Raw genomic sequence first — 25541 nt, forward strand, 5'->3', positions numbered from 1 at the left:
TATTCGGCTCTTCCTTGGAAATAACCCTCCCAGCGATATGCTGCCAAGCTGCAGGCGGCTCTGGCCAAGCTGAGACCCTGGACCCGATCATCCTGTCGGTGTCGTTTTTGGTCTCTCGCCTGTAGGACAGCTGTAACTTCTCAATACAAGCTTCATCGTGGCATGAAGAAAAAGGAAAAGTTGATCGTCGGTCCCGTCCCTTCCACTCTTTTTCTCTTTCTGTTTTTAGCTACTTGTGGCACGCTCATCAATTGGCTTGATGAAAGACCATTGGGCTAGGCTGGTACGCCAAAAGGTGAATGTCGAAATCTGGTGGTTAGCGTATTCCCGACATTTTTCTGCGTGCGTGGTGGGGCAGAATCGGCATTACTGGGCTTCTCTGGGTGCCCCTCCCACGTCATAGCTGCCTGGCAACATCATGACTTTCCTTACCTAATCATGACCTCGGACACAACCCTCCGATGCCAAACAATTCGAGAAGTTGCAGGCGAGTGACCTCTTCAGGATTGGCAATATCGTCATCTCGTCATAGCACATATAAGTAATAATTGCGTGATTGCGGGCTGCGGTCTCTCTTTCTTGCTACACTGCAATAAATGCCGTATCGGAGTTAAGCATCGAATGCAGTAGATTGCAATCCATTCTTTTCTCATGTTATCTTAAAAAACACAATTGGCGCATCGAAACAGGGATGTATGTTGATGGCGTTGAAACGAAACTGACTCCGCCCTCTTACAGAACTTTCACATTCTACTTGTTTCTCATACTGCCTGTGTCTTCGTATCTAGTGTACTGTGTTCAAGTTTTTCAAACATGGGCTTGAACATTGCCGGGTCCGCGATAGCCAACACCCCTGTTTGATTTCAAGGAAGGGAAAGCGGGCTTCCCTGTCAAACGACGTCTCCCATGTACTAGAGCTCCGGCCCGGACGGATGCGATGAACTCAAAATCTTTATTGCTGTGTCCACCGGCCGGGTACTGCGGCCGGTCGGTCTCCCGAGAGATTGGTTGTGGTAATATCTTTATACCCAGCCAATCGCCCAATCTGGATCATCTCGTTTCAGGTTGATCTGGGGAAACGACGATCGGCATTTGTTTAAGTAAATGCAGGTCATCATAATTCTCATGTTCGCTGGCGCCGCAGTATCATAATTCTCTCTGTATACAAATGGAAAAAAAAGAATGCCACTTGCTGGCACAGCCTCAACCCCTTTGCCGTGATCCTTGCGGTGCCATGTGTGTTCCCACCCCTTCTCCTAACTCGAGCAGGGCTCATTGAAGGACTGGAGCCGCTTGGGTTTTAACCTGGTGATGAAGGGGGCCACGGTGCCAACTACAACAAACCCTACGTCTTGCTTCCGGTTAGGACGGCGAAGCAGGGCGATCTGGCGGCCTTCCTCCTATGGATCATCACTTCGAAGGCGTGGTCGAAGTGCCGCCTTTACCGTACGTGCCCGGAGTTGAAGTGATCATGGGTTCTTGTACCACTATCAGCTCGACACATTCAGATCTTTACTCTCTTCCCAACTTCGCTTGCTCTGTTGCCGTCCAGAGAGCAGACGTGGATGACTTGGGCTCTGGACCCAGAGGGCCATGAAGAAAAAGGGGACGATGTGATGTGATGCTCGAAGAAATAGCAGCAGAATGACACAAGCTACATGCGCCGTTCCCCATGATACGCTGTTCTCATGATGACATGGCTCAGGAAAGGATTCAAATCCCCCTTTTTTAATCATGCCAGGTTATCGTGGCAAAACAGGAAGACTCACAAAGAGCAACAAACACAGCACACAACAGATTGTATACAAACTGGCTCTTAGAGTATCTCTCATGACTCTGACTTGTTCCTAGACCTCGGGGGCCTCGCGTCATCGATGCCGCGTCAAGTCAGGGGAAGGATCCTCATGAAGCTCACAAGTGCTCTGATTCTTGCTTGGCATTACAAGTTTTGATATAATGCCAGCCGCTCGTGAGTGCCTTCCAAGCTGGGTCTTATTACTCAGAGTCAGCATATAACCAAGGAAATATGTTCCTAGCCGCGCTGGAATCGAACAGCTGCCGTTTTCGCTTTCAATGCACATTCATATAAACGTTTGCATTTTTATGCCGAAGCCATAGTCATAGCCAACTGCCGCAGGATATGGTTTTACTGAATGTTCAACCGCCAGTTTGATAACAAAAACAACTAGATCTTTAATGGCAGGCAAGCCATCATAATCCTAATGGCCCCAAATCTCACATATCATATCCAACGATGAAGTGACCAGAACTGACAAGAAAGCCTTTCTCACAAAAGCACCACCAGCTTCTTCGCACTCACACCCGCCCTATGCAAGCCCAACGCCCCCTCGATCTCATCGAGCCCCGTCCCCACAATCTCCGGCTCGGGCCTCGTCCGCAACGACCCAGTCTCCAAAGCCCGGGGCACATAGTCCCGCCACACGAGGGACCCGGGCGACCCCGGAACCGTGCCGGGCCGGATGGCATTGACGCAGCTCGCCTGGACGTCGGCCCACAGGAACCCAAGCGGCGGTGGGAGGACGGACGGCAGCACGCCGCCGCCGAAGGCGTGGACGACGGCGGCGCAGGCGCGGGTGCTGTCCTCGAGCCCGACGCAGTCGTAGGCGCCGGCGAACTTCAGGCCCTCACCCTCGCGGGACTGGATGTATTCGATGATTTCGTCCGCCACGCCTGCGTCGTGGTAGTCGAACACCGTGACGTGCTTTCCTCGGGTGAGCTCCCGAACGTAGTTGTGGTTCTTGGCGCTCGCCGTCGCGAGGACATGGTAGCCCGCCGCGACTGCAAGCTGGACGGCGGCGCTGCCCATGGACGAGGCGGCGCCCCAGATGAGGATTACTTCGTCGCGGTGTTTCTGCTCGTGGGGCTGGTCGCCATGGTCGGGATCCGCGGACGGGAGACGCAGCTTCAAGTCGTCAAACAGGCCGACCGAGGCGGTCGAGATAGCCAGGGGCAAGACCACGGCGTCCTCGAGCCGGATGTGGTCGGGGACGGGGGCCGTGACGGCTTCGCGCAGAGTGGTGTAGTTTTGGAAGCCACCGTGCTTGGCACCGCCGTAGAGGAGACCTAGGCAGTGTCTGCAGAGTAGATGGTAAGTAAGTACCTTCAATGAGCCAATGGACGGGAGAGATAAGCAGGGGCAAAAGAAGGAAAACTTACCCGATAACGCGATCACCAGCCTTGAATCGCGTAACTCCTTCTCCGACCTTAACCACGGTCCCTGCCACATCGCTGCCCAAGACGTGGGGGTATTCCAGGGGAAGATAACCAAATTCCTTCATCTGCAATATGGGCATAAGAAGGTCAGTACGCAGTTCGCCCATCGTCGCGGTGGTGGTATTGGGAAGAACTGACCTTCCATTCTGACGGGTTGATGGCCACAGCGGCCACTTTGACGACAATCTCATCGGCAGCGGGACTGCTTTGGTCAGGCCCCGGGCCAACTTGGAGGGGGCTGTTGTCCGCTGCGAGGATAAAAGCTGCTTGGTTGTTTTCCATTTTGGCGGTAACTGCTGTCTGTTCTTTTCTTCCGCACGGAACGTACCAGGTAGGCAATTTTAGTGTATTTGCAATGTAGAATTGAGTAGTAGGTTGCGATGCTTTGTGGTGACGACCATTTGCTTCATCGCTAGTACGAGACGAGCTACTTATACAGAACCAAGGCGTACCATCCATGACAAAGCAGCCTCCGAAGGCCACCGCCGTGGAAGCGTTGCCAAGGGCCGGAAAGGGGGGCCCATTAAGCGGACGGGGTTGAGGCAGGGATGGGGTCCATGAGCTAAGCCTAATGTCTCCATAATACCGTCCGTTTATGTATCGCCGCGGCGCTCCGCGGCACTGCCAGCTTACCAATCTATCTGGAGCGAAGCCAGATTGCCCAAATCGATACCATGTTATACGTTCTTACTAATGTGATCTGTATCCTATGTTGTAATTGTTGACAGGTCTAATAGTCAAAAAGCCCACACAAGATCGTGTCGATCATGATATACTTGCAGCCAGATTTGTAATACTGGAAGATCTTGTAGTCAGTCGCTCTGCGTCCGACGCTTCCTTCAGTTCGTCTCCAGGCGAAAGCCAATCAACTCGGTTTACATTATATATCAAGGGTTCTATCGTTGCAAATTATATAAACGGTCTACAACGGAACAAACCCCGAGACGACATCCCGCACCCCCGTCCTTCTATATCCTCGACTCTCCCCCACTCTCATCATCCACGATAGTCGAAAACCTATCCACATCGCCGCTCTGCCTCTGCCTCTCCGGCCCCCGCACCGCCGTCGGCGACCACTGCCCAAACTCCCGCATCGAGTGCGTCTTGCCCGCCGGAGGGGGCGGCGGCGGCGCAAAGACGGACAACCTATCCGAGGAGGTGCGGTCCCGGCTCCGCCGTCGCCACTTGATGGGCTGGAACACGGGGGGCTTGTTGTGGTAACTGCAGCGCCCCCCGATGAGGAAGGCGGCGCGGGGCGGCGCCGAGAGGCCGAAGGGCTCAAAGGTGTCGCGCAGCTGGTTGTGGGGGTTATAGCAGCTCGTCTCGCTGGCGGTGGACCAGCGCAGGCTGCCGCTGCTGTCGTACCCAGTGTCTAGATTCGCGACCGATTGGCGCGGGGAGATGAGGGAGCCTGTGGGGCGAGGGTCGTTGGCGTTGGTGGTCTTGGTTTTGTTGTTTTTGTTACTACTACTTTTGTTCTTGGGGTTGGGATCGGTGCTGGTGCTGCCGTGGTGGGGGATGCTCCAGCCGCGTGGCCGGGGAGAGGGACAGGGCGGCTGCTTCACGTCTTCGAATAGGATGGAGCAGTGGGCGCTGTCTATGCTTCCGCTCATGAGATGCACGGGTGACGGGTCATGCGTCCGGGAACGAACAAGACGGGGTCTACGAGAAGCGGCCTGATGATGTGGGCCGCTTCGGAAAATGTTCTTGGGCCAATAGGAGACGGGCGCGTTCCTCATGGACTGGGTGGGCACGAGAGCGCAGCGTCGTGCCAAGTTGTGGAACTCGTGTTTTCCGCGGAAGGGCGGAGAGGCAAGCCGTGATTGGAAAGCCGGCTTGTCTATCGTGTCGGAGGACACACTTGTGTATTCATCCGACTGGGTACCGGGGCTAGTTAGAATACGTGTGGGGGAAACCTTCTCAGTCGATGGGGACATACCGATACAAGATTCGGCATGAATGCCGCGTCGGGCTCGGTTGGAAACAAAGCCCCACGCCGATTGGAGATTTGGGTCAGCTCCATGGTCCTCGTGATACCGCCCTCTTCCGCTACTGACAGAGGCTCCGGGATCTCTCGAACGCAGGTGAAGACGCTGCCCTTGCGCTTGGCCGTCCTGCTGGTCGACCCGCCGCCGCCGTTGGAGGAGCACCGGGACTCGTGGAAGTACTCGTCCGGCCGCAGCTTCATCTCCCGGGCGGTGCCATCCGCAAAAGGGCCTCCTGGACTCGGCCGGCGCCAACAGGTACCGCATCCGCCCATCCAGGGCCAGGCCTTGAGCCTTGCCAGGAAGTATCGGTGGATGGGCCGGCAGGTGGCGGCAGACCAGGCGAGAACCCCCACGCCCACCTCGACTGTGCTCCAGATGCACAGGTCAACAGTATCATCTTGGGACGTGCAGATACGTGTAAGCTTTGCAGGTAGTTACAGACTCGGGCACCTGGATGGTAAATAGTATGCTTACAAAGAAAGTCGTGGGCTGAGAGCAACCGCGGGAGTAAGAAAGTGCGAACGATGGTGGCGATGCTACCACTACAACGATGGTAGTATGAGCTTAGTTCCCTCACAGTAGAAGTAAAAATGGGAGTGAGGCTTGGACTTACATGGCTGCAAAGCAAAGAACCCAGGCGACCAAAGCCTTGGTGGGCCGCGTAATGTTGAGCGAGCGTACAATGAGAAACGGGATGACGCCAAAGACCCAGTCGGCAAAACAGTTCAGAGCCGAAGCGATGTGGATCACCGCCCCCATGACCTGGTAGTCCCAGCACCGTCCCGGGGCCCGAGGCGAGACATTCCAGAACGTGTCGATGGGCCGGCATTGCACGGCACTCAAAATGGCGTAGGGGATCCCGAACAGTAGGGTGCCCCATGTCAGGAAGTGCAAGATGAGCAGGTGACTCCGATTGACGGCGATGCGGATCAAGAAAATGCCGACAGAAACTTTCAAAGCACAAGTGGCGAAAACGTAGGCCTGGCAGGCGAAATACCACCACTGGCATCAATGTTAGCTATGACTGTGATACGGTGCCATGCCACGTCCTGTTGGCGAGCTTACCTTCAAGGCGCGGGCGCGTTCGGCCTGCGTTAAACTGGATTCCCGCTTTCCCGAGCCATGGACGGCACTGCCCATTTGGCAAGCCAGATACAAAGTGAAAGACAGCTGGCGGAGAACGAATGTCAGTCAATGAGGAAGAACGACAAACAGCAAGAGCCAGTCTAAATGGGATGTTTTATTTGCCACCAGCAGCATACCTGAACAACAACGAGAGACCAGTCATCGACCTTGAAGTGCTTCACCAGCCTAAGCCGGCTGCACAAGCGGAGCAGGAAGATGGCCCAGCTGGCGGTGAGAAAGAAGACGCCGACGGCCAGAATCTCATGGCCGCGATCCTGCATGGTTCATGCGGCAAGGAAGGAGAGGCTCTTTCAGTGGCGCTCGCGGGCAGCCAAAGAAGGTGGGAGGGGGGTCAGGTCTGAAACCAAACGGGGAAAGTTTGGGTATATTACTTCGGTCGGTTTCTCCCCTGAAAACGTCAAGGGAATCAAATTGGTATAAAAAGAGACGCCACAGCAAAACTTTCACTCATCGCAGCTTCCCTCCTTTCTGGCTGCGACGGATGAAGAAAAACGAACAGACAGACGGAAAGTTTACTCCAAAGTCCAAAAGAAGAAAAAGACAACAGGACCAAAGAGCGGGCGTGGACCTTAACTTTAAACGAGCAAAGAGAAGAGAGAGCGCCTGACTTGCCCACGCTACCGCTGCTAATGCGCGCGGGCAGAACATCCGCCTTCTTTTCTGGACGGAGCAGTGACATACAACAGACAGACAGCCCTGGCTTTGGCTGGGGCCGTAGCGCCAGGCCGTTGTGTAACACACGAAAACCTTAAATCCAACCCATCTTTGGCGGCATGAGGGCATATCGGCGCAGAAGGGACACAGAGACGAATGTTGGATGATTCGAGGCCTCCGAGTCAGCGCGGATCAAGGGGGCCAGAACCCCTTCCAGGGTGCAGATGGGATGAACTCAAAGGTTGTCAATGACGGAGGGCAGCCTGGAGGGGAGGACACCTGACGGATGATCCTGCGGCATTGCCGCCGCTTGGCGAACGGTGCAGGCCGCTAGCAGCTGCCCTGATCAGCGGGCATCATCGGACGAGCGAGTGGCCTTTTGGTGCATCTGGGGGCAGGCAGCTGGACGCGGCAAAGTGGCCACTCCGCGTCGTGGGGTCGCTTGGACTTTTTTCAACGGCGTTGCTCGGGGGCCGCTAGCCCCCGATGAAACGCCCCTCGCCAGGCTCCTGACTAGCCGGCCAGCGCCCGGATGGGGCCTAGCAGCTCGCTCTTGTCCTCGACGCTGAATCGATGCCAGGGGCGGGTTTGTTCTGTGCCAATTGCCAGCTCGTTTCATTTGGGTCGGCCTGTCATCGATGTAGATCGATCGACAGCCTTGGCATCGAGGGAAAAAAACAGTCATGGTGGAGACCGAAGAATGCGTCTTTAAGGCATGGTCATGTGATCGTTAGGATATGCGAAGCAGTAACGCGTCTTTGTCTCTTCCTGGTGGATACAGTGCAGCAAATGAGCTAAAACCGATGCACCTTGGGGTACCTGCCTTAGTGGGATCGTGAGTTTCCGGCGGCATCGGCACTAGAAGAGCTGCGTCTCGAGGCTGAAAAGTCCCACATGACGTCCTGGTCGTCGACCACGGTCTCGAACCTGTCCACGCACAGGATGTGTCTCAAAAACATGACGCCGTAACTACGACACCGACTCTTGCATTGCCACGATGCTTAATGTCACAGGTATACGGCTTATTTCGGGACTAGGCCCTTGCCGCGTCTTTGACATTGAGGTGAACCAGTGGACGACACGTAGATCCAGCTTCACTCACGATCCCCAAGAAGGAAAACTGGATATGGACTAATTTCTGGCGAGTATGAATCGGTTTCAACGCCTAAATATCGAAATACTCTGGCTAATAGAGAAAGGGTATATACTATCATTAGACAAATTGCTGTGACGATGAAGTTGAGTACGGTTCTTCAATATTCGCCGATCGTAAAAACGTATTTGAATCATGCTCAGCCCGCGAGCCTCAAAAGTCCCACAGGGGGTCCTGCTCCTCCCCAAGATCCGTCACGGTCTCGAACCCGTCCCCACAGCACGTCCCGCAGAACATGAGGCCGCACGCGGCCGACTCCTCGGCAATGAAGTTGCAGAGGCTGCGGGCAGTGGGCCTCTTGCCGGGCTGCTCCTGCAGCATGCGGCGGGCCCACCCGAAGGCCATGTCGTCCTCCGGGTGCCCGTGGGCGCGCAGCGACTCGGCCCACGCGGCCAGGTGCTCGACGTTGTGGCAGAAGAAGCGGCTCTCGGTGCGGGGCAGGAAGTGCGTGTCGCGCAGGTCCGCGACCGTTCGGCCCTTGATGACGGTGGCCATCTCGAAGAAGACGCAGCCCAAGGACCAGATGTCGGCCGCCTCGTTGCGCGGCTGGCTTTGCATCACCTCGGGCGCCGCGTACATACGGGTCTTGCCAGAATCGGCCGTCGTCGTGCCGCCGGTGAGGTCCTCCCAGCTGTAGGCAATGCCGAAGTCGGCCAGGTACACCTCGTCGTCCTTGACGATGATGTTTTGTGGCTTGATATCCCGGTGCCGTATTTGACGGTCGTGCAGGTACTGAACCGCTTTGGCCAGGCAGCCGTAAAAGCTGCGGATCATCGATACCTTGTTCGGGTCACTTCCCGCCATGACATAGTACTCATCCAAATTGCAGTCGCCTGCAGGGGAGAGAATCATGGCGAAGAATTTGACACTGGCATATGTCGACTCCTATGGTAATCTTTTAGCATTCATGTCTGTCGGATCATCGATGAGGAGAGTAGTGTCAAATGATCGTAGCTTACCAATGATACACAGTGCCTATGTCTTATTCTCCTCAAGCTTTTAAGCTCATTCTTGAATGTGTCGAGGCTTTGCTTTCCGGCCTTGGGTCTGCAGAAAGTTTTCCTCGCGTACTCCCTGTAACTAACCGTGCTTATTACCTTGTCCACGGTCCCATGGGCCCCTCTTCCCATCTTCATTTTGGAGACGAAGGGGATGTGATCATCCTTGTCGAAGAACGCGTGCGGCTTGGCTCCCGACTCAAGCTGGTGCGCCTTGGAGTTTTCGTATACGACCTTCTGGATTTCGAGGAAGCGGGCCTTGGTGGATGATTGCAGCACGGGGGGCAACGTGTCCGTGTCGAAGGGGAACCACATATCACTCATACCGTTCTGCATGAAGATGTTGAGAGCGTCGGTGCAATTGATAAGGGTGAGGACAGTAAACAGTCTGGGAACTGTGGACCAACCCTCCTGTTTACTGGCGCGTAGGTACGTGGAGATTCGCTCAAAGTCCATATCCGTATATGGAGTGGTCGGTACTTGGTGAGGCTTAGGAAGTCTGGCATTGAAGTCTAGCGAAGACGCATTCGTCACAGCTGTAGCTCGTGTGGTACCATTTGCGATCCCGGGCTGCACAGGAGGTGCCACTTCGCTCCGGGCTAACACCGGGGTGGCGGCCAACGACTCCTTTATCTGACCCGATGCAACCTGCGGACTTGAGTGCCTAGACTGTCCTGAAACTCCCGGTCCAACGTGGCTACGCCGAGGTTGGGCTCCATTTGGCGCCGGTTGCTGAGGCCGGATAGTCTCTTTGTCCAAGAGGTCGGATAAGCTATCACTGGGCAATTCTGGAGGCTCAATCACCTGAGCTACTGTCTCCTCCTCAGCCGCCGACTTTCTAAGTAGTGGTTCGCGTGCGATTTTCGAACTATCTGTGCCCTCCGGGACCGGATCTACGATTGGTGGTGTGCAAAGCGGATTTCTAGCTCGTGTCGCATATATCACTGAGCCCTCTATCACTTCGTCCGTAGTCAAGGCATCTTCGCACATTGCAGGAAGAGGTCCCTTACGCGACATATCAATAGACGGCCACTTCGGGACAGGCGGATGCTTGTTGACTCCGAAATCAGTTGGTTTTGGGCTCACGGCGGGCACGCCAGAATGAGAGATGACGAGCCTCTGAATGGCTTGACGCAACTCTGTAAGTTCCCCTTGGAGCATGTTGTAGCTTTCGATAGGGGCTGATTGTTCCGAGTCGAGCCAGGCTTGCATTGCATCTATCCTATCCAAACTGGCAGCAGGGGCAGGCGGCGATGACATGTTTTGCACCTCGAGTTGTAACTTGCCGATCTGTTCGTCCAGACTTGCTCGCGTCCGAACCCTGTCGACTTCAGCGACATCAGTGTGGTGGTATCGCTGCTCATTGGCAACCATATTGGCCACTTGGTATTTTGGCAGTCGCCCCATCTGATTGAGCTCTCGAACTATCGTTCTGCCCGAGATCTCCTCTCGAAAACGGACGATGGGGTGGAACTGGCCAATCCTCACGGCCACCTGTATCTTGAACTCGCAGTTGATAATGTCAGGAAGCAGGGACTCGATATCAATGGTACCAAGCCATGCGTTGTCCGTGGCCTTGTCTTGATCGCCTTCGAACACATGAACTGGGGCTGGACCAGGCTTTCGCCGAAGGCCAGTTGTTGCTGCCAAGCTGGGCCAACTCCCCGCGATTCGTGGGCATTTGCCATGGGGATCCCACGTGATGGATATGATTTGTTCCGTAGGCAGATTGGAGTGACGTGGCAAGATCGGCGTCATTTTCTCATCGCCTGTGCTGATGCCGATGCTCCAGGGCGTAACAACGGTTGCGGCGAGTGCGTGGGGCATATGCCGTAGATTTGTCTTTGGGTCGTCGAACAACAGGGACGCCATGTAGGCCATGCCAGTCACCTCGGTCTCGTCTTGGTTCAGGTATCTGATCGATGGACACCCGCGGAAGAAGCCGTCGAGCATCTTACGAATTTTGGGTATCCGGTAAGTGCCCCCAGAAGCAATAACCTCGTCAATTTGTTTCCTTCCAAGCTTGGCAGACGAAAGCGCTCTTTCAAGGGCAGATGTTATTGATTGGAAGCGATTGCTGCATATGCGATCGAACTCCTGCCTCGTCACTACAGCCCTGAAGTCCTGTCCGGCCCAGAAGTTCTCAATAAGAACCTCGGTCTGGCTCATATCTGACAATGCACGCTTGGCAGTTTCGCAGGCAGTGAGAAGCCTTTGTCTGGCCCGTCGCTTTCCAGGACCATTATGCATGTCCAACCCCTGGCGCTTTGCTTGCGCCTTCAGGTGATGCCACAGGACGCTATCAAGATCGTTACCACCGAAGCGGGCAGACTCGGTGACGTCCATGTGGAAGGCGCCCTGTACCATGGTTGCGATTGCGATGTTGGCGAACCCGGCACCTATGTCGATGGCCAAGACTTTTGTCAACGGCTTTTCATGCTGCCGCAGCTGTTCTATGGTACGCGTTGCCAGGATACCGTAAGGGGTAGGCACAAGTCTGATGACCCCGAATCCGGCGGCCTCGGTGGCGTCTTGTACCATACTCCTCTGTTCGTGAGTGAAGCATGACGGGACGTTGACCATGGCACGGAACCCGTAGGGCCCAAGATAGGCCATGGCGTTCCTTCTAACCTGAGCAAGTAGCATGGCCATGACCTCAAGAGGAGAGAATATCCGCTTCTCATTCCCAACCTCGAGTACCAAGCTCGGCGAGCCCCTCCCCCTGGGGTCGTTGATGACTTTGAATGCAAATGCCTCCCATTCTTTCGAGGACACGTAATACCCAATGAAGCGTTTGACGCCACATACTGTCTTCCCTGCATTCTTGGCGGCGCTTACCCTGGCCCTCTCTCCGAAGAGACGGGCGGTGGTCTTGTCGCTGAAAGCAAGATGGGATGAAAGAGAAGTGTTACCGTCCTCATCTGGTATCAGATCCCCTTTCCAAGATCCTTGATCTGTCTCGCGATAGACGGCCGCACGGATGTGAGATGTGCCTATATCAATCCCGATAGGCCACACACGGGCGAGTTGGTCGGTCATTGTGAAAAGGTAGTGTATTTCATGTACGTTGGAAAGGAATGAAACGAGAGTGACTGTGATGGCGCGAAGGGGGAAACGAATGATTTAAACGTCGACTGACATTCTCAGCCTCTTCGGGTTCTGGCTGTGCTGCAGCTTACACCTGCCGTACCCAATCAGCGCTGCCAGTCGTACGTTACTTCGCCCCCCTCTTCATGCAGACCGAAAACGCTGCGCCCACTATGGCGATGAGCCAAGATTAGTTGGAGGCCCCTCGGCCGCACATTCCACCGAATTCAACAGACAGGCTTTCAAGGTCAGACAGCGATCCCCTCCCCCAACTCTCCACCACCAGTGATTCACTGCTAGCTCATCCGCCCGTCGCACAACATACGATTGCATGTCAACGTTCATGTTAACCTTTCTGTACTAGCTCGTACCGAAGCCCATCTTTGAACATGGCAGAAGCTGTTGGTCTCGGGATAGGTGTCGCATCTCTTGCCTTTGAGGTATTTTCAGGTTGCGTCAAAGGTATTGAGTGGCTTTCAATTCCACAACACTCTATACCTGAGATGAGATTTTTATATGCTGATTCATCCAAGGCTACAGATTGATCATGGGAGCAATTGATATGCCCAAGACAAGTGGCCATCTGCTTGTACGGTTGAAGATGGAAAAAGATAAGCTCATTGGCTGGGCCATACTCGCCGGCATTTCCGAGGAAGAAGCACAGCTAAAGCCCGCCATGCGCTTCAATCGACACACTATAATCGACACCCTGAAGGAGATCGAGACGCTCTTGTTAGATGTGGCGAGGCTCAAGAGTCTTTACAATCTCGAATTCAGCATTGCAGAAGGGTCAAGCAAGACCGGGATAGAGCCACCAAGCAGCCAAACTTCGGGAAACACCCCAGTACCCGATCGATACGCACGGCTTGAGAAACGAGCTTTGGTATTCTTTGAGAAAACCAGAAAGGTCCCGAGGCGGCTTAGATGGAGCGCTCTAGACAACGACAAGTTTGAAGAGCTTCTGGCAAACCTCGGCAGACTCAATGACGGCATGATATCATTTCTGGAATCCTACGACCGAGAGAAGCTACTAAAAAAGCAGGAAATCACGCTCATGCAAGTTTTGCAAGTCAGCACCAAGGTGGATGACCTGCTAGCCCTTCTGAACTCGCAGGAAATGGTCAATGCGCAGTTCCGACACCATCTACGTTCCCTGTCTCTGGACAGTGGCCAGAAATACGCAGAGAGGTTTGAGCGGCTCACGCGTTTCAGGACACTCAATCTGGCCGTTGAACTAGGCAACACGGACCATAAATCGCTCTCGCCACTAATCGAAGACACCCGCCTTTCTCTGGAAGGCCTCGAGCTTGAGACGCTCAAAGAAGCACACACCCCAGAACAGTTTTCCTGCGGGCTATATGAAGGCCAGTCAGTTTGGGTGGAGTGGCGATACTACGAGCCCCAGGTCGAAGATCGCGATGAAGAAGATGAGGAAGGAATGGAAGACAGTCGTGAGCCACCAGCACTTGCTCATCGTCGCATCGCGCAGATGGCCAAGTTGCTACGAGCCGAAGACAAACCCCCCGAGTTCCGCGTTCCTGACTGCGTTGGCTATGTCCTCGATGCGAATGAGTGCCGACTTGGGCTTATTTACAAACCCATCAACGTTTCAGCACAGACTACACAGCAACTTGTCTCCCTTCTTAGCCTTTTGTCCGAGATGAAGAAGCCATCTTTGACGGCTCGCATCCAGATAGGTCGGCTCCTGGCCTCTTCCATCTGGTACCTCCACGCTATGCAGTGGCTGCACAAGGGTTTGCGCAGTCAAAAAATTGTCTTTGAAGGACCGGTAGAGTTTCGAAATGCCCAAAATGCTGAGCCACCACGTCTATTCCTATGCGGATTCGACTACTCCCGACCCGCCGCCACAGACGAGACAACGGAACGGCCCACCGGTAATCCCTGGCACGATCTGTACCGTCACCCCAATACCCAGTTCGACTTCCCTCGGGAGGGCCGCCGGGGCTTCCGCAAGCTGTATGATGTCTATAGTCTGGGGTGATTCTATACGAGATTGGGATGTGGCGTCCCGTGAACGCACTTCTCGGCATCGAGACTGTCCCCTCGGCACAGGGGCCACGACTCAGGACATCTGCGGTGAAGTCGGTTCGCAGTCGACTCCTGGCTCAAGAACAACTTGACGAGTTGGAGGCAGAGACAGGAGCGCTATACGCCGCTTGCGTGAAGTCGTGTCTCAGCGGCGACTTTACGTCGGGTGATGACGGATCAAACGAGTCGCCCAAGGAGAGCAGGTTTGTCGCGGACTTTTGGGAAGGTGTTTTGCAGAAATTGGAGGTGCTAAATGTTTGAGTCGACGGATTCGGGGCATACGTGGACACCGTTTACTGATTGAGCGAGAGGCAAATTGCGAGAAATGCACCATCTTTACCATGTCGTCTTTGACAACTTACGGAGTCTTTATTGCTCTTTATTATTGATTCAATATCTACGCCTCGGGTTGATGGCAAGGAAACCCAGTGAAAACGACTTTGTTATGGAACACCTCTTTTGGACCTTGTATTGTAATTGCGTGGTCCTTTGTTAACTATCGACTACATAGGCATTGTTGCTATGTATGTCCATGTATGTATATATATAAGTCAAGACACAGCCCTATCTCCAGTGATGCATTGTAATAGTACCAGCTCACCTTGTTCAGTGTTAACACTATCCCAGAATTCAACACAAACGCTCTTTCAGAAAGAATCCTACACCCAATCATGTGCAACATAAAGCTGTGGAGGTGCGACGCGCATCAAAACAAGATCCACGGCTTCCGGATCGAGCGCTGCGAAGGATGCGAGCCTGTCAAGCCTGCCCCCAAGGGTGACATTGCTGTACCCGAGACCATCTATGTCAAGGAGCTGCACTTGACCCAGGAAAAAGGCTGCGAGGGCTTCAGGTTCCCGCACCCGGTGCAGTGGATGACTACTTGTCCGGTCGTACCTTCCACCCGCAGGGATGGGGGGAATTAGTAGTCTTACACCCGAACGGCGCTTTCCAAAATGAAGATAGGTAGGTTAGTCGCGAGATAGCAAATGAGAAGTTGTGTAACTTGGAGTTGGAACTATTGCTTGTGTCTTGCTACGTGTAGTAATGATGTATTAAGTTGACCCTTTTCGTACTGTGTCATAAAGCCACAGCGTATTGCTTAGTTATTCGAAGCCAAGGACCCATCCTACACTCTCTACGTACGAGGTATATCAATGTAATATGCCTACTTCAGCAGAATCCCTGCTAGATTTACTGCAGCCTTTCGCTCCGCAAGCGACCGTTGTTATGTTGTGTTACCTCATCCTACCTATCAACGACGCATTCTGGTCTACTCTCATTTCATCTGTCGTTTGCTACATTTGCCTCGCGACCCGGCGCTCCGTTCTTCATCTCCATCTAGACCCCGTGTAGTTCACGTCCAAACTCTCTCACGAGCTTGATCCCCATAGCATCGACGGGGTAGGGTCTAACGCCACCACGGTGCAATTCATTCCCAACCTGGAGAATGTTGACCTCGACCGCAATCTTGCAAGGTTACCTTCATCGAGTCCCTTAATCGACTTCCCATTTCATTTCACCCCGCCCCCATCGGTAAACCCGGGTCCGTCCGAAAACAATTGCTGCAGAGTGTGCAACAAAACCTGACCAACAAAGCCGTCAAAAAAGCGCTGGCATCCTCAGAAGCCTGAAAAGAGGACGGTGCGTCAGATGCGAATCCAATCCAGGAAGAGACTTCATCGCAGCTTGCAAAGGAAAAGGATGAAGTGGAATCCCATTGTTATGATGGCCTCTTCCAGGCTATAAGAAGTGAGCACGTGAAATTGACACCCTGCTTGTATCATTCGTTCTATGTGTCCTCTAATCCCAACTCCTCAGATCTTTCCAAACTCGACTCTTTCCAGCTTTTGTGCATGATGTCATTATCTCAAGCAATCCAGTTCCAATATTAAAGGCCCTGGATAAGCATCATTGATAGTCGATATGTTTATCACAACCTGGCCAGCCAAAAGCCTGCCATTCGTTTGTCTCGAAGCCCAGACAGCTTCCCTCTAGAAAGCCACCCAAAACTTCAGTCCCGTCTTCTGGATCCTAACCGCGAACGTGACAGCCGTCCCAATAAACATCATAACGCCCGAGAACACCTTGAGCCCCATCCAGCCACCAATGGGACTCTCGAGGATAGCACCCGCGATAGGAGACGTAGTAAGCCCGCCGACGGACCCGGCCAGGAAGCACAGCCCGTTGCGGTAGCCCAGCTCCTCGAGCGGCGAGACGGACGACACGAGCGCGGCCATGAGCGAGATGTAGGCCCCCGACGACACGCCGAACAGCACCGCGAACGCGATGAGGACGGCGTCGGTGCTGCCGGGGATCCACATGGCGAGGACCAGGATGCTGGCGATGGAGCAGGCGCCGCAGAAGACGTTGAAGCGGCCGGCTTTGTCGGAGAGGTAGCCGGAGCTGGCACGACCGACGAGACTGCGAGCAAGTGAAGCACAATTGTTAGTGATATGACTCAAATAGTATCGAGGTGGAGGAAGGTGGCTCGAGGTGGAGGAGGAAGGTAGTTGGGGCGACGACTTGGGTAGCTTACCTTGCGGCGTTGTAAAAAGTGACCAAGTATTGCGACAGGCTCTCACTCATGCCCGCCCCCACGGCAGCGCTAGGCAAATAAGTGATAGGAACGTAAAGCCCATAGGGAATGATGAACTGCCCCAACAGCAGAATCTGAAACGCCCGCTCGCGGAAAGGCTTGATCATCTGGGCGCGGGTCATGCCGCCCAACCCGCGCTGCCGATTAGCCGCGGACTCGGGCGTAGGCCGTCGGCGCACAAAGGCATTGGCCACGAACAACAGCGCCAAGATCATGAAGGCGCAGATGCGCAGGGTCCAGCCGTAGCCGACGGTGCGCAGCAGGTTGGAGATGATCAACGGAAAAACGACGCCGCCCAGACTAGAACCGGTGGAGAGGACGCCGAAGGCGAGGCCGCGGCGCTTGCTGAACCAGCCGCTCACGCACGCCAGCGCGGGCAGGAAGATGGCGGAGACGCCGATGGCGGAGCAGACGCCCTGCGACAGGAGGATCTGGTAGTACTCGGTGGAGAGCGAGGACATCATGAGGCCGAAGACGTGCAGGAAGGAGCCGACGGCCACCAGGACGCGGGGGCCGTAGGTGTCGTTGAGGCGGCCGATGACGGGGCCGAGGAAGGAGAGGAAGAAGATCTGCAGCGACGTGATCCAGGCGATCGTGCTAGGGGAGTAGTCCGAAAGTGGGCCGGTCTCGTAGTACTGCTGGAAGATGCCGACGCCTGGAGGGAAGAAACACGGGACGCGTTAGCGGCAGGTCGTTGGATTAGGGATTCGGGGTCGATCGGCCGACCCGCATTCCGCCCCGATGAAAGTGTGGGGGATGGACTAGATGGGACGGGGAAAGAGGAGACGAAAGACACATGGGGAAAACTTACTATTGAGCCAGCCGTAGCTGCAAAAAGAACAGCACCAGGCACCCAGGATCATGAGCCAAGCCTTGGCGCCTCCATCGGGGGTTTCGTCCTCATCTTCGACGTCGGAAGACTCGACGCTGCTGCTGGTTGGGCCCTCATTGTTCGGCGGACCGCCGGCTTCCTTCTCGGTCTTACTTCCAGATTCAGTGATCTGACCAGGGAGGGTAACGATGCTTGTTGGTGAAGTATCTTGATGATGCGACTTACGGGGGGTCTGCACTTTTTCCAGCTCGGCCATGGCCAGGCTGGAGTCGGCGCCAATTGAAGCCATTTTGTGCAGAGGATGCAGAAATATGGTCAAGCGCTAAGCGAAAGCGGTGGTTATCGCGATATATAATGGTCAAACCTGCCCCGAGCTAACCGTCCGTATAGGAAAGGGGTTTTAGGCTAAATGAAATGACGAAAGAAAAAGATATTTTAAGAGAGAGGAGTACGTCGAGGAGGTGGTAATGGTGGTGGTGGTGTCATCGAGGTAGGGCGCATGTTTACCTCAGAGCGCGCGGGCGAAAGAGCAAATTATTTGTAAATTTTATTTTCAGAAACTGGGGACCCCGCTGGGTCGGATATACGACCGACCCCCTTTGATAAGCACCGTCGGCAGCCGATGCGAGACCGGGGCCCCGAGTGGTCGAAAGCGCCGGGAATAAGAGCGAGGGCGCCCCACAGGCCCCGCTCTCGCAGCGCATCCCGCTAGCCTCAAGACAGAAAGTCCCAAGGGTCGCTTTCCCCACCGGACCTGGCTTTCTAGGCCGCGTTTGGCTGGCCGGCAGTCTGGGCCTGGCCGCGTCGTATGTGAGATTTCTCACACCGTCTGACTCAGTTGACGTCAATCCGGCTTCGGCTGGGGACTGGGCAGTAAGTACAGTCAGAGGGGTAAGTGCTATTTTCGGAGAATACCATCCCCCCTGGGACGGGTGCAAGTGAGGCAAGAGTCGGCGCTTGCGATTGGGTAAAATTCAGGGCGGGTGAGCAAATGTTGTCAATATAAACTCGTAAGGTTGGGGCGAAGGGCCCGCCACTTTGGTCAAACAGAGTTAGGCTTGCAGGTGCGGGATCGGCCCGGCGTGGCTTAGCCCGGGTGGCTTTGTCCTTTATCGATAGCCAAGCGACAACTTCATCTCATATGTATGACAGGAGATTTGGATGGCATTCTCAGAATCGCATAAAGCAAAGCAAAGTGTTTTAAACTGGTTGAACCATTTTTTCTCCTTCCTTATGTGCTTTTCTATAACCTTGATAAGATGGAGATTCAACTTCGCAAAAACCCGATGTCAGCTAGCAGTCATTGGATGTTGGCTTGTGATCGAATCACGATCAGCCAGTCTATAAAACCACAAGTTTTATTTCACGATGCATTTCAACGAAGTCCCTGAAAGAAGTGTGATGACAGAGGTTGTTGAATTCTGTCTGCTCTATGTTATGGCCGTGTGGTTTGCCGTTTGTTCTGTTTTGCCATATGATACTGGCAAACCATCAAACTGTCCCCGTATCCATTTATACAAAGCCATCTCAATCCTTCTCATTCTGACCCTCCTCGTAGTCCTCGCAATGGCGTTCCATTATGGCGCCTCCCGTGTCCTACTTATTGCTGGTGGCAAAGTCAGTTTCAGACCGTCACTGGTTGGAGGGCTGGCTGGATCTGACCAAGTTGGGGAAAACATACGCCTTCGGATCTGTGAAACGATGGTGGGCCGGAACGGAATTCTCGTCATCCTCGCCGTCCTCCTCGTCTACTGACTCGTTCTTTGTGCCCGAGGTGGTGCTGTCGTCTGCGGAGCGACGAGCCCGCTTAGGAGCAGGAGGGGGCATCTCGCCGTCCTCATCGCCTTGGTCATCCTCATTTTCATGAGGGATGGTACGCTTGGAGCCACTCTGGGCGGCTCGGGGCGGGTTCCGGCGAGCAGAGAGGGGGGCCGGGGCGGCGGTGGCAGTACCGACGGTGGCACTGACAGAAGGGACATCGGCAATTGGAGCGCCGGCGGAGGGACCACTGACGGAGGGAGCAGTGGCGGCAGAGGCAGCAGCGGTGGGAGCAGTACTGGCGGGGGCACCTTGAGCGGCTTCTGCCTTCTCGTCCAAGTACTTGTTCTTGAGGCTTCCAAATCGCTGCCTATCAATCAAGGAAATCAGCTGTCAGTTTACTCATCCATCAACACAGATGTGATTAAAATCTTTAGAGGTCGTGGGACGTAGTTTGATGTGATTGGAAAAGACTCATGGGATTGACTTACTTAGCGGTCGCCTCGCTCATTCCCCTCTTGGCAGCAATGGAAGCCCAGCCTTTGACCTCGAACTTGGGCTTGGCGCTTCGATAAGCAGCCAAGACGAGCTTCATGTCATCGCTCAAAGGATCATGTGGACCGGTGTCCTTGGACGGCTCCGGAACCCACGGCCGGTTGGGCGCGTTAGACATCTTGACGATTGATTGCTGTTACCTATGCAGCAATGTGATGTAAGGTAACAGAAGTGTCCTGGGTTGAGGGAAGCGGACAAGAAGAGGAAGCAACTGTCAAGGAATATCCGAAGCAGAATTTGTTGGTACAAATTCAAGCTCCAAGATGGTCAGAAAAGGTTGGTTGTTTGTGGGAGGGTTGGAGCTAGGTTTGAGGCGAGACAAATGGCCCTTATGTAGGCGTAGTGGGCGGTACGTCCTATTGAGAATCAGCCAAAAACCTGCCTAAGCCAAATTTGGTTGTATTCAATTTCCACAAGACTTATATAGAATCAATACTGCTATTAGGCCTTCTATGCTTTGGAATCAGCTCAGGTGATAAGAGGAGAGCACTACCATACTGACCCGCGAGACTGTTAGAGGCAGATAAGGAGAAATAAACCGCGTCTACCCACATCCAGCACAAGGAAGACGAGGAATTCGTGGTACTACAGCGCCATGCACCCTCAAAGATAGGTCGAAAGTGGAAGTCTACTGAACAGAAGCATCAAATCATTCACACACAAAAGTCACAAATAGAAGCATGGGTAGGGCATTAGTGTCATTATTAATCTGTCTGTTCGTATGACCTCGCAGTGCAACAGACAGCTGGGCAAGCTGGATCGTGGAATACCCTCATGCAATATCTATCTCTAGTCATACAAATCTTCCTCATCCTCCTCGGGCTCGTCATTCTGAAGCTCGTGCTCTTCGCGAAGAGGAACGCCCCGTTCGTTTCGAACCGCCCCGTCGCGTTGTGCGGCCTCAATGTGGGCCTGACGTCTGTTGTACTCTGCATGCCAAGCATTGATACCGAAAGGATCAGACGGATCTGGAGTGTATGTCCACGAATCGACGGGGCGAGGCTCCGGATGAGCCTGAGCCTGAGTCTGGCGGGTGGGCTCCTCCTCGCCAGCTTGCTTCTTCTCTGTCTTGGCACGTTTGGCGCTTCGTCCTCGGTTCTCGTGAACGTTCTTCGTGGGCGAGACATCGTCACCGTCACCCTTCGGCTCATGGATGGCGGTTTGGTGAGTAGCCCGCGTCTTTCTGGCGACTCCACGTCGGGTCGGGGCCGAGCTCGTCTTCCCAGCGGTACTGACGGACGGGACGTTCTCACCGTCGTCTGAGTCATCTGCATCGTCCCTGGGAATGGAAATGCGTCGCTTGGTGTTCCGAGGGGACTGATTGGCGCTCTTTTCACCCCGGTTGCGCTTCTGGGTGTTGACCGGGGGCGGGACGTAGTCCTTCATGGCCTCAAGGTATCCATCTTGAATCTTGCCCATGCGCTCTCTGTAAGTGATAAAAAAAAAAAAAAAAAAAAAAAACTTCTATGTTAGTTGCTTCTCTCAATCTGCAATGACGATGTGTGATGCTAACCTGACAAAATCCTCGCTCTTTCCAAATTCGGCGGCAATGCCAGCCCATTTGCCATCCAGATTTATCTTTCCATTGGCGAAGACGGTCATGCAAAGCGCCATATCGTCACTGATACCAGGATCAGCGAAGCTGGCATCGTCATTGCTGTCGTTAACGTTGCCATTCTCATCATCGACCTGGTCGTCATTGTCGCCGCCCTTTTCGGGCTTCTCGTTTTTCTTGGAGTTATTCGCCATACTGAATAACTCTTAGCGGAAACAAAGGGAACTGCAGGAAACCGAAGGACGATGTGATGAGAAGTGATGTAGAAAGGGTAAGCTTAAAAGCAGCAATTTTCTATCCTCTCGTGGTGCTTGGAGAGAGGTGGAACAATCAGCAGCAGCAGAGGACTTGTCCCGATTTAGGAAGTAGACCGCGGGGTAGTAAGCTTAACTGGAAGAGCTTAAGCTTAAGCTTAATAGCAGTGCCCCTCGTTCCTTACGTCTGCTGGATCACTATGTACTAATGGTACACTGAAGAGAAGGGACATAAGTGAAGCTTAGGACACTGCACTGAAAACAAATCGGTTTGCTGACGGTGAGCTCAGACGGGACGTTACTGCCGTTGTCCTCGACTCTTTTCTGGGTTGTAATAACTGAACTAGACACATGAAAGAAGTAGGATGGCAGAAATCGATGCATTCTGCCTACTATCTAAGCTATAGGGTTGCCATGTGGTCCTTTCATGACACATTAAACCAGCAAACCCTCCAAGCAAGCCCAAAATTCAGCCCATGATGCCTTATCCTACACTAAGCCCATGCTATCTCACCGGAGATAACATGAACTCCTACTCCTGCTTCTCATCCTCTTTGCGTTGCTTGCCCCCGTGCTTGCACCCACGGCAAAGCCTGGAACGAGCCTCCTTCCTGTCGTGGGAGGAGCCGAGGCTGGGGGTGGGAGTCTGGCCGTTCTTCTCCTTTGCCTGTCTCGCGTAGATTTCGGCCAACTCCCGCTGCTCTCTCAGGTAATTCTCCCTAGCCTCCTTACGCCCCTCGCCAGGAAAGATCCACTCCTTGAAGGTGTCGTCCACAGGCACCGGCCATCCGCGAGGACCGCCATACTTGAGCAGGTTCGTCTCGTACAAGTCCTCGTCAGTGTCCGAGACGGTCTGCTCCTTTGTGTTGCTTTGTGTGTTGCGACTGGCCCGCTTTGGAGTGGGCGGGGGAGGCATGCTGTCTTCGTCGGTGCCCGAGACGGTCTGGTCCTTTGTAGTGCTCCGTGTGGAGCGACGGGCCCGCTTAGGAGGCGGCGGGGGAGGCATGCTCTCGTCGTCGTGCTCTTCATCCTCATATTCATCAGGGGCGGTGCGATTGAGGTTTCTCTGGGTACCTTCAACAGGGGCCTGTGGCGGACGAGGGGCAGCAGCAACAGGGACGCTTGTGCTGTTGGGAGTGTTCAGGTCGCCTTGAGATGCTTCCTTGTACTTGTCTATGGTCTTCGGGAACCGCTGCCTATAAAAACGGACGATACTTGTCAGTCGACGCACTTACAGTTGCAAGGGGGCGGCGAATAAGAATGTGTCTATTGACCTCAGAGCGCGTTGTAGGCAGTCCACGACCATGGTGGCAATGGTGCAGTGACTTACTTGACCGTCGCCAGGCTGTTGCGGTTCTCGTCCGCGATCGCCTGCCAGTTCTTGAGTTTGAACTCGGGATACAGGCTCTCGATAAGTCCCATGGCTATTTTGAGATCCTCGCTCATGGCCTTGCTTTTGTTGGCCTCGCCAGCCTGATTGTCCCGGGTGCCAGGCATGGTTTTCTCCTTTAATGGAAAGAGTGCTGGTAGTGACGATGGGTTGCGATGTGAGTACGAAAAGCGCAAGAAAGCAATGGAACTCCCAAAGATGATCCGATGCTGGTGTGTGGTACAACCTTCTTTTCCAGGAATCGATTACTCGTGAAGCAGAAACGGCCTGTTTTGCCTGGTTTCAATGCCGGTAAAAGGTTGAATGCTTACGGTTTGGTTGAGCTCCGACTTGAGGGGAGGAGCCGGGTCCTTTTATGTGCGTGATAGGTAGTAAGTAGTGTGAACAATCAGCTAGAAGGTGCTAAAAACAAGCACGGCGGAAATCTTCCGAAGAGCAGTAGAAGTTGGGGAGGGAAAGGTGGTGATTAATTGATAGCTAGTCTAACTATTTCCGTTATCAACCGATGTTGACGCATGGGCCACCAACAGTGCCTAAGCTGGATTAGGGTTTAGGTCGGTTTCTATAGGAATAAGAGAAAATAGAAAATATTTAAATAGCATACACAAGTGCTTCACGTTTCACTCGGTGTTTTCTAGACGACCCGTAAACCGCATCTGGCGAACAGTATTCGTCAGATATGTGTTACTCCCCCGTTGAAGTCTTTGCCAGGAATGTTGAAGGATCATATTAAGCACTCAGTATAGGAACGCCTTCAAACCTAAGACCCTTCCTGATTCGTCATACTCTTACCAAAAGATGAAGGCATTCAAGCAGCAAGACACACAACTCAAGGTCAAAAAGAAAAGAACAACTGTACTGCCAATAGGCATACTACAGTATCTACCAAAAGCAATCGTGCCTATCCATGTGCCATGGTTCCTTACTCTTACTAGCTGAACTACTCAAAGGCAAAGACAAGTGTGTACGTCTGGATGTATGTATGAATGTAGGTTTATTGAGTACTGAAAACGAGACTCACAGAGCTCATAATGAATGTGTGCTCCAAATACGTAGAACCACAACAGCATCCTCAACCAAAGCTTGGCCCTAATTCCACAAATGCACCAAAGCCTTTTGACCGAGAACGCGAAGTCTGCTGTCCTATGGGCGCGGTTTAGGCGTCATCTTGCTCAGGCTGGTTATTGTCTCCATTGCCGTCATCTGCGACAGCGGCCTTGCTTCGCTTAGCGTCACGGCTGGTGGACGCATCCCGCTTTCGCTTCTGGGCGGTAATGGCGGTAGGGACACTTCGATTGGCCGGAGTGCCGATTGGAGAAGGTGCGGCAGAAGATATGTTCTCTCCAGTGGCGTGGCCCGCATCCCTGGCAGCGCGGGCGGCAGCCCGAGCGCTTCGAGCGGTAATCTGACTTCGCCGGCTGACATGAGGAACATGCGGTGCGGGGAGGCACGGCACGGCGGTGTGAGTTGCGGTCGGGACGGACGGGGGGGTACCGCTGTTGTTCGTGTTTTCGTCGTCGTCTTCGGATGCGCCAGCGCGCTTTCCGTGACCCTGGCGTCTCATGATCACAATGTCCTTAGGCGGTTCCTTTCTCTTGTAGTCGGCGTAGCTAGCCTGAATCTTGTCGAATCTCTTCCTATTAACAACAAGAGATGTGCGTTAGGCGTGTCCCATGAAGCTGTAGGGAGGATGTGTGATGGGAATGGTAGTTTGAGTACACTGAAAGCGGTGCGAAGGCGCGATGGTAGGGAAAAAGGGCAGAAGAAACATACTTCGTATACGACTCGTCAAAGCCATGCTTAGCTGCGACCGCAGCGAGGTTGTCGGCCACGTCGGCAGCTTTCAAACCGGGCTTCAGGACTTTCAAGACCGCCATCGCGAGCTTGAGCTCTTCGTCTTCCATATCAACAGCATTGTCGTTGCTAGTGTTCTTGGATTGCTCAGCCATAATGTTGATTCGTCCTCGTTATTGTAGGGAAGCAAGGTGTAGGGTAGTATGTATAAATGAGACAGCGCCTTTACGAAAATGCAGTTGTGCTCGTGCGAAAATGGGCGCAGAGGTGGAAGGTGGCGGGGAATGTAAAGAGGTAAACAAGTGAGGGAGGGGTTCGAGATCGGCGTTGAGCTCTATTTCAATGCCGAAAACAAAAGAGAGCTGTGTCAGGTTAGCTGCTGAAGATTGCTTTCTGAAGACGAGTGCAATATGAGCAAGCCGGGAGGGAATCATGATAAGCACAGCTCCAGGGCAAGCAGCAAATAAAGGCACTGCATTGTGAAATGCTTCGTAC

The 25541-nt window shown here is 53.8% G+C and overlaps 10 protein-coding genes across 10 annotated transcripts; 3 read left to right on the forward strand and 7 right to left on the reverse strand.

Annotated features, from left to right (window-relative positions):
- Positions 1-2287: 2287 nt before the first annotated feature.
- Positions 2288-3516, reverse strand: PG985_012743 (GroES-like protein; the record flags this gene model as incomplete). The annotated part of the gene is made up of 3 exons (XM_066832509.1): positions 2288-3095; positions 3178-3299; positions 3373-3516. The coding sequence occupies 3 exons, from the start codon at positions 3514-3516 to the stop codon at positions 2288-2290; spliced, it is 1074 nt and encodes a 357-aa protein (XP_066680559.1).
- Positions 3517-4202: 686 nt separating this feature from the next.
- On the reverse strand, positions 4203-6628 carry PG985_012744 (Integral membrane protein; the record flags this gene model as incomplete). Its single annotated transcript, XM_066832510.1, has 6 exons — positions 4203-5111; positions 5174-5619; positions 5697-5764; positions 5836-6224; positions 6288-6392; positions 6485-6628. 6 exons carry the CDS (start codon positions 6626-6628, stop codon positions 4203-4205), a joined length of 2061 nt encoding a protein of 686 aa, XP_066680560.1.
- A 1700-nt stretch (positions 6629-8328) lies between these two features.
- PG985_012745 (heat shock protein SSB) lies at positions 8329-12212 on the reverse strand (the record flags this gene model as incomplete). The annotated part of the gene is made up of 2 exons (XM_066832511.1): positions 8329-9060; positions 9261-12212. 2 exons carry the CDS (start codon positions 12210-12212, stop codon positions 8329-8331), a joined length of 3684 nt encoding a protein of 1227 aa, XP_066680561.1.
- Positions 12213-12807: 595 nt separating this feature from the next.
- Positions 12808-14262, forward strand: PG985_012746 (uncharacterized protein; the record flags this gene model as incomplete). The annotated part of the gene is made up of 1 exon (XM_066832512.1): positions 12808-14262. One exon carries the CDS (start codon positions 12808-12810, stop codon positions 14260-14262), a length of 1455 nt encoding a protein of 484 aa, XP_066680562.1.
- A 718-nt stretch (positions 14263-14980) lies between these two features.
- PG985_012747 (uncharacterized protein) lies at positions 14981-15235 on the forward strand (the record flags this gene model as incomplete). The annotated part of the gene is made up of 1 exon (XM_066832513.1): positions 14981-15235. One exon carries the CDS (start codon positions 14981-14983, stop codon positions 15233-15235), a length of 255 nt encoding a protein of 84 aa, XP_066680563.1.
- Positions 15236-16303: 1068 nt separating this feature from the next.
- PG985_012748 (major facilitator superfamily transporter) lies at positions 16304-18029 on the reverse strand (the record flags this gene model as incomplete). Its single annotated transcript, XM_066832514.1, has 3 exons — positions 16304-16733; positions 16849-17563; positions 17720-18029. 3 exons carry the CDS (start codon positions 18027-18029, stop codon positions 16304-16306), a joined length of 1455 nt encoding a protein of 484 aa, XP_066680564.1.
- Positions 18030-19372: 1343 nt separating this feature from the next.
- PG985_012749 (uncharacterized protein) lies at positions 19373-20171 on the reverse strand (the record flags this gene model as incomplete). Its single annotated transcript, XM_066832515.1, has 2 exons — positions 19373-19868; positions 19990-20171. The coding sequence occupies 2 exons, from the start codon at positions 20169-20171 to the stop codon at positions 19373-19375; spliced, it is 678 nt and encodes a 225-aa protein (XP_066680565.1).
- A 656-nt stretch (positions 20172-20827) lies between these two features.
- Positions 20828-21316, forward strand: PG985_012750 (uncharacterized protein; the record flags this gene model as incomplete). Its single annotated transcript, XM_066832516.1, has 1 exon — positions 20828-21316. One exon carries the CDS (start codon positions 20828-20830, stop codon positions 21314-21316), a length of 489 nt encoding a protein of 162 aa, XP_066680566.1.
- A 1078-nt stretch (positions 21317-22394) lies between these two features.
- PG985_012751 (uncharacterized protein) lies at positions 22395-23359 on the reverse strand (the record flags this gene model as incomplete). Its single annotated transcript, XM_066832517.1, has 2 exons — positions 22395-23058; positions 23193-23359. 2 exons carry the CDS (start codon positions 23357-23359, stop codon positions 22395-22397), a joined length of 831 nt encoding a protein of 276 aa, XP_066680567.1.
- Positions 23360-24408: 1049 nt separating this feature from the next.
- On the reverse strand, positions 24409-25201 carry PG985_012752 (uncharacterized protein; the record flags this gene model as incomplete). The annotated part of the gene is made up of 2 exons (XM_066832518.1): positions 24409-24889; positions 25026-25201. The coding sequence occupies 2 exons, from the start codon at positions 25199-25201 to the stop codon at positions 24409-24411; spliced, it is 657 nt and encodes a 218-aa protein (XP_066680568.1).
- Between the last annotated feature and the right edge of the window lie 340 nt (positions 25202-25541).

This window comes from Apiospora marii (assembly GCF_038362585.1).
Source record: "Apiospora marii strain CBS 49790 chromosome Unknown utg000009l_segment0_segment0, whole genome shotgun sequence".
Lineage (NCBI taxonomy): Eukaryota > Fungi > Ascomycota > Sordariomycetes > Amphisphaeriales > Apiosporaceae > Apiospora > Apiospora marii.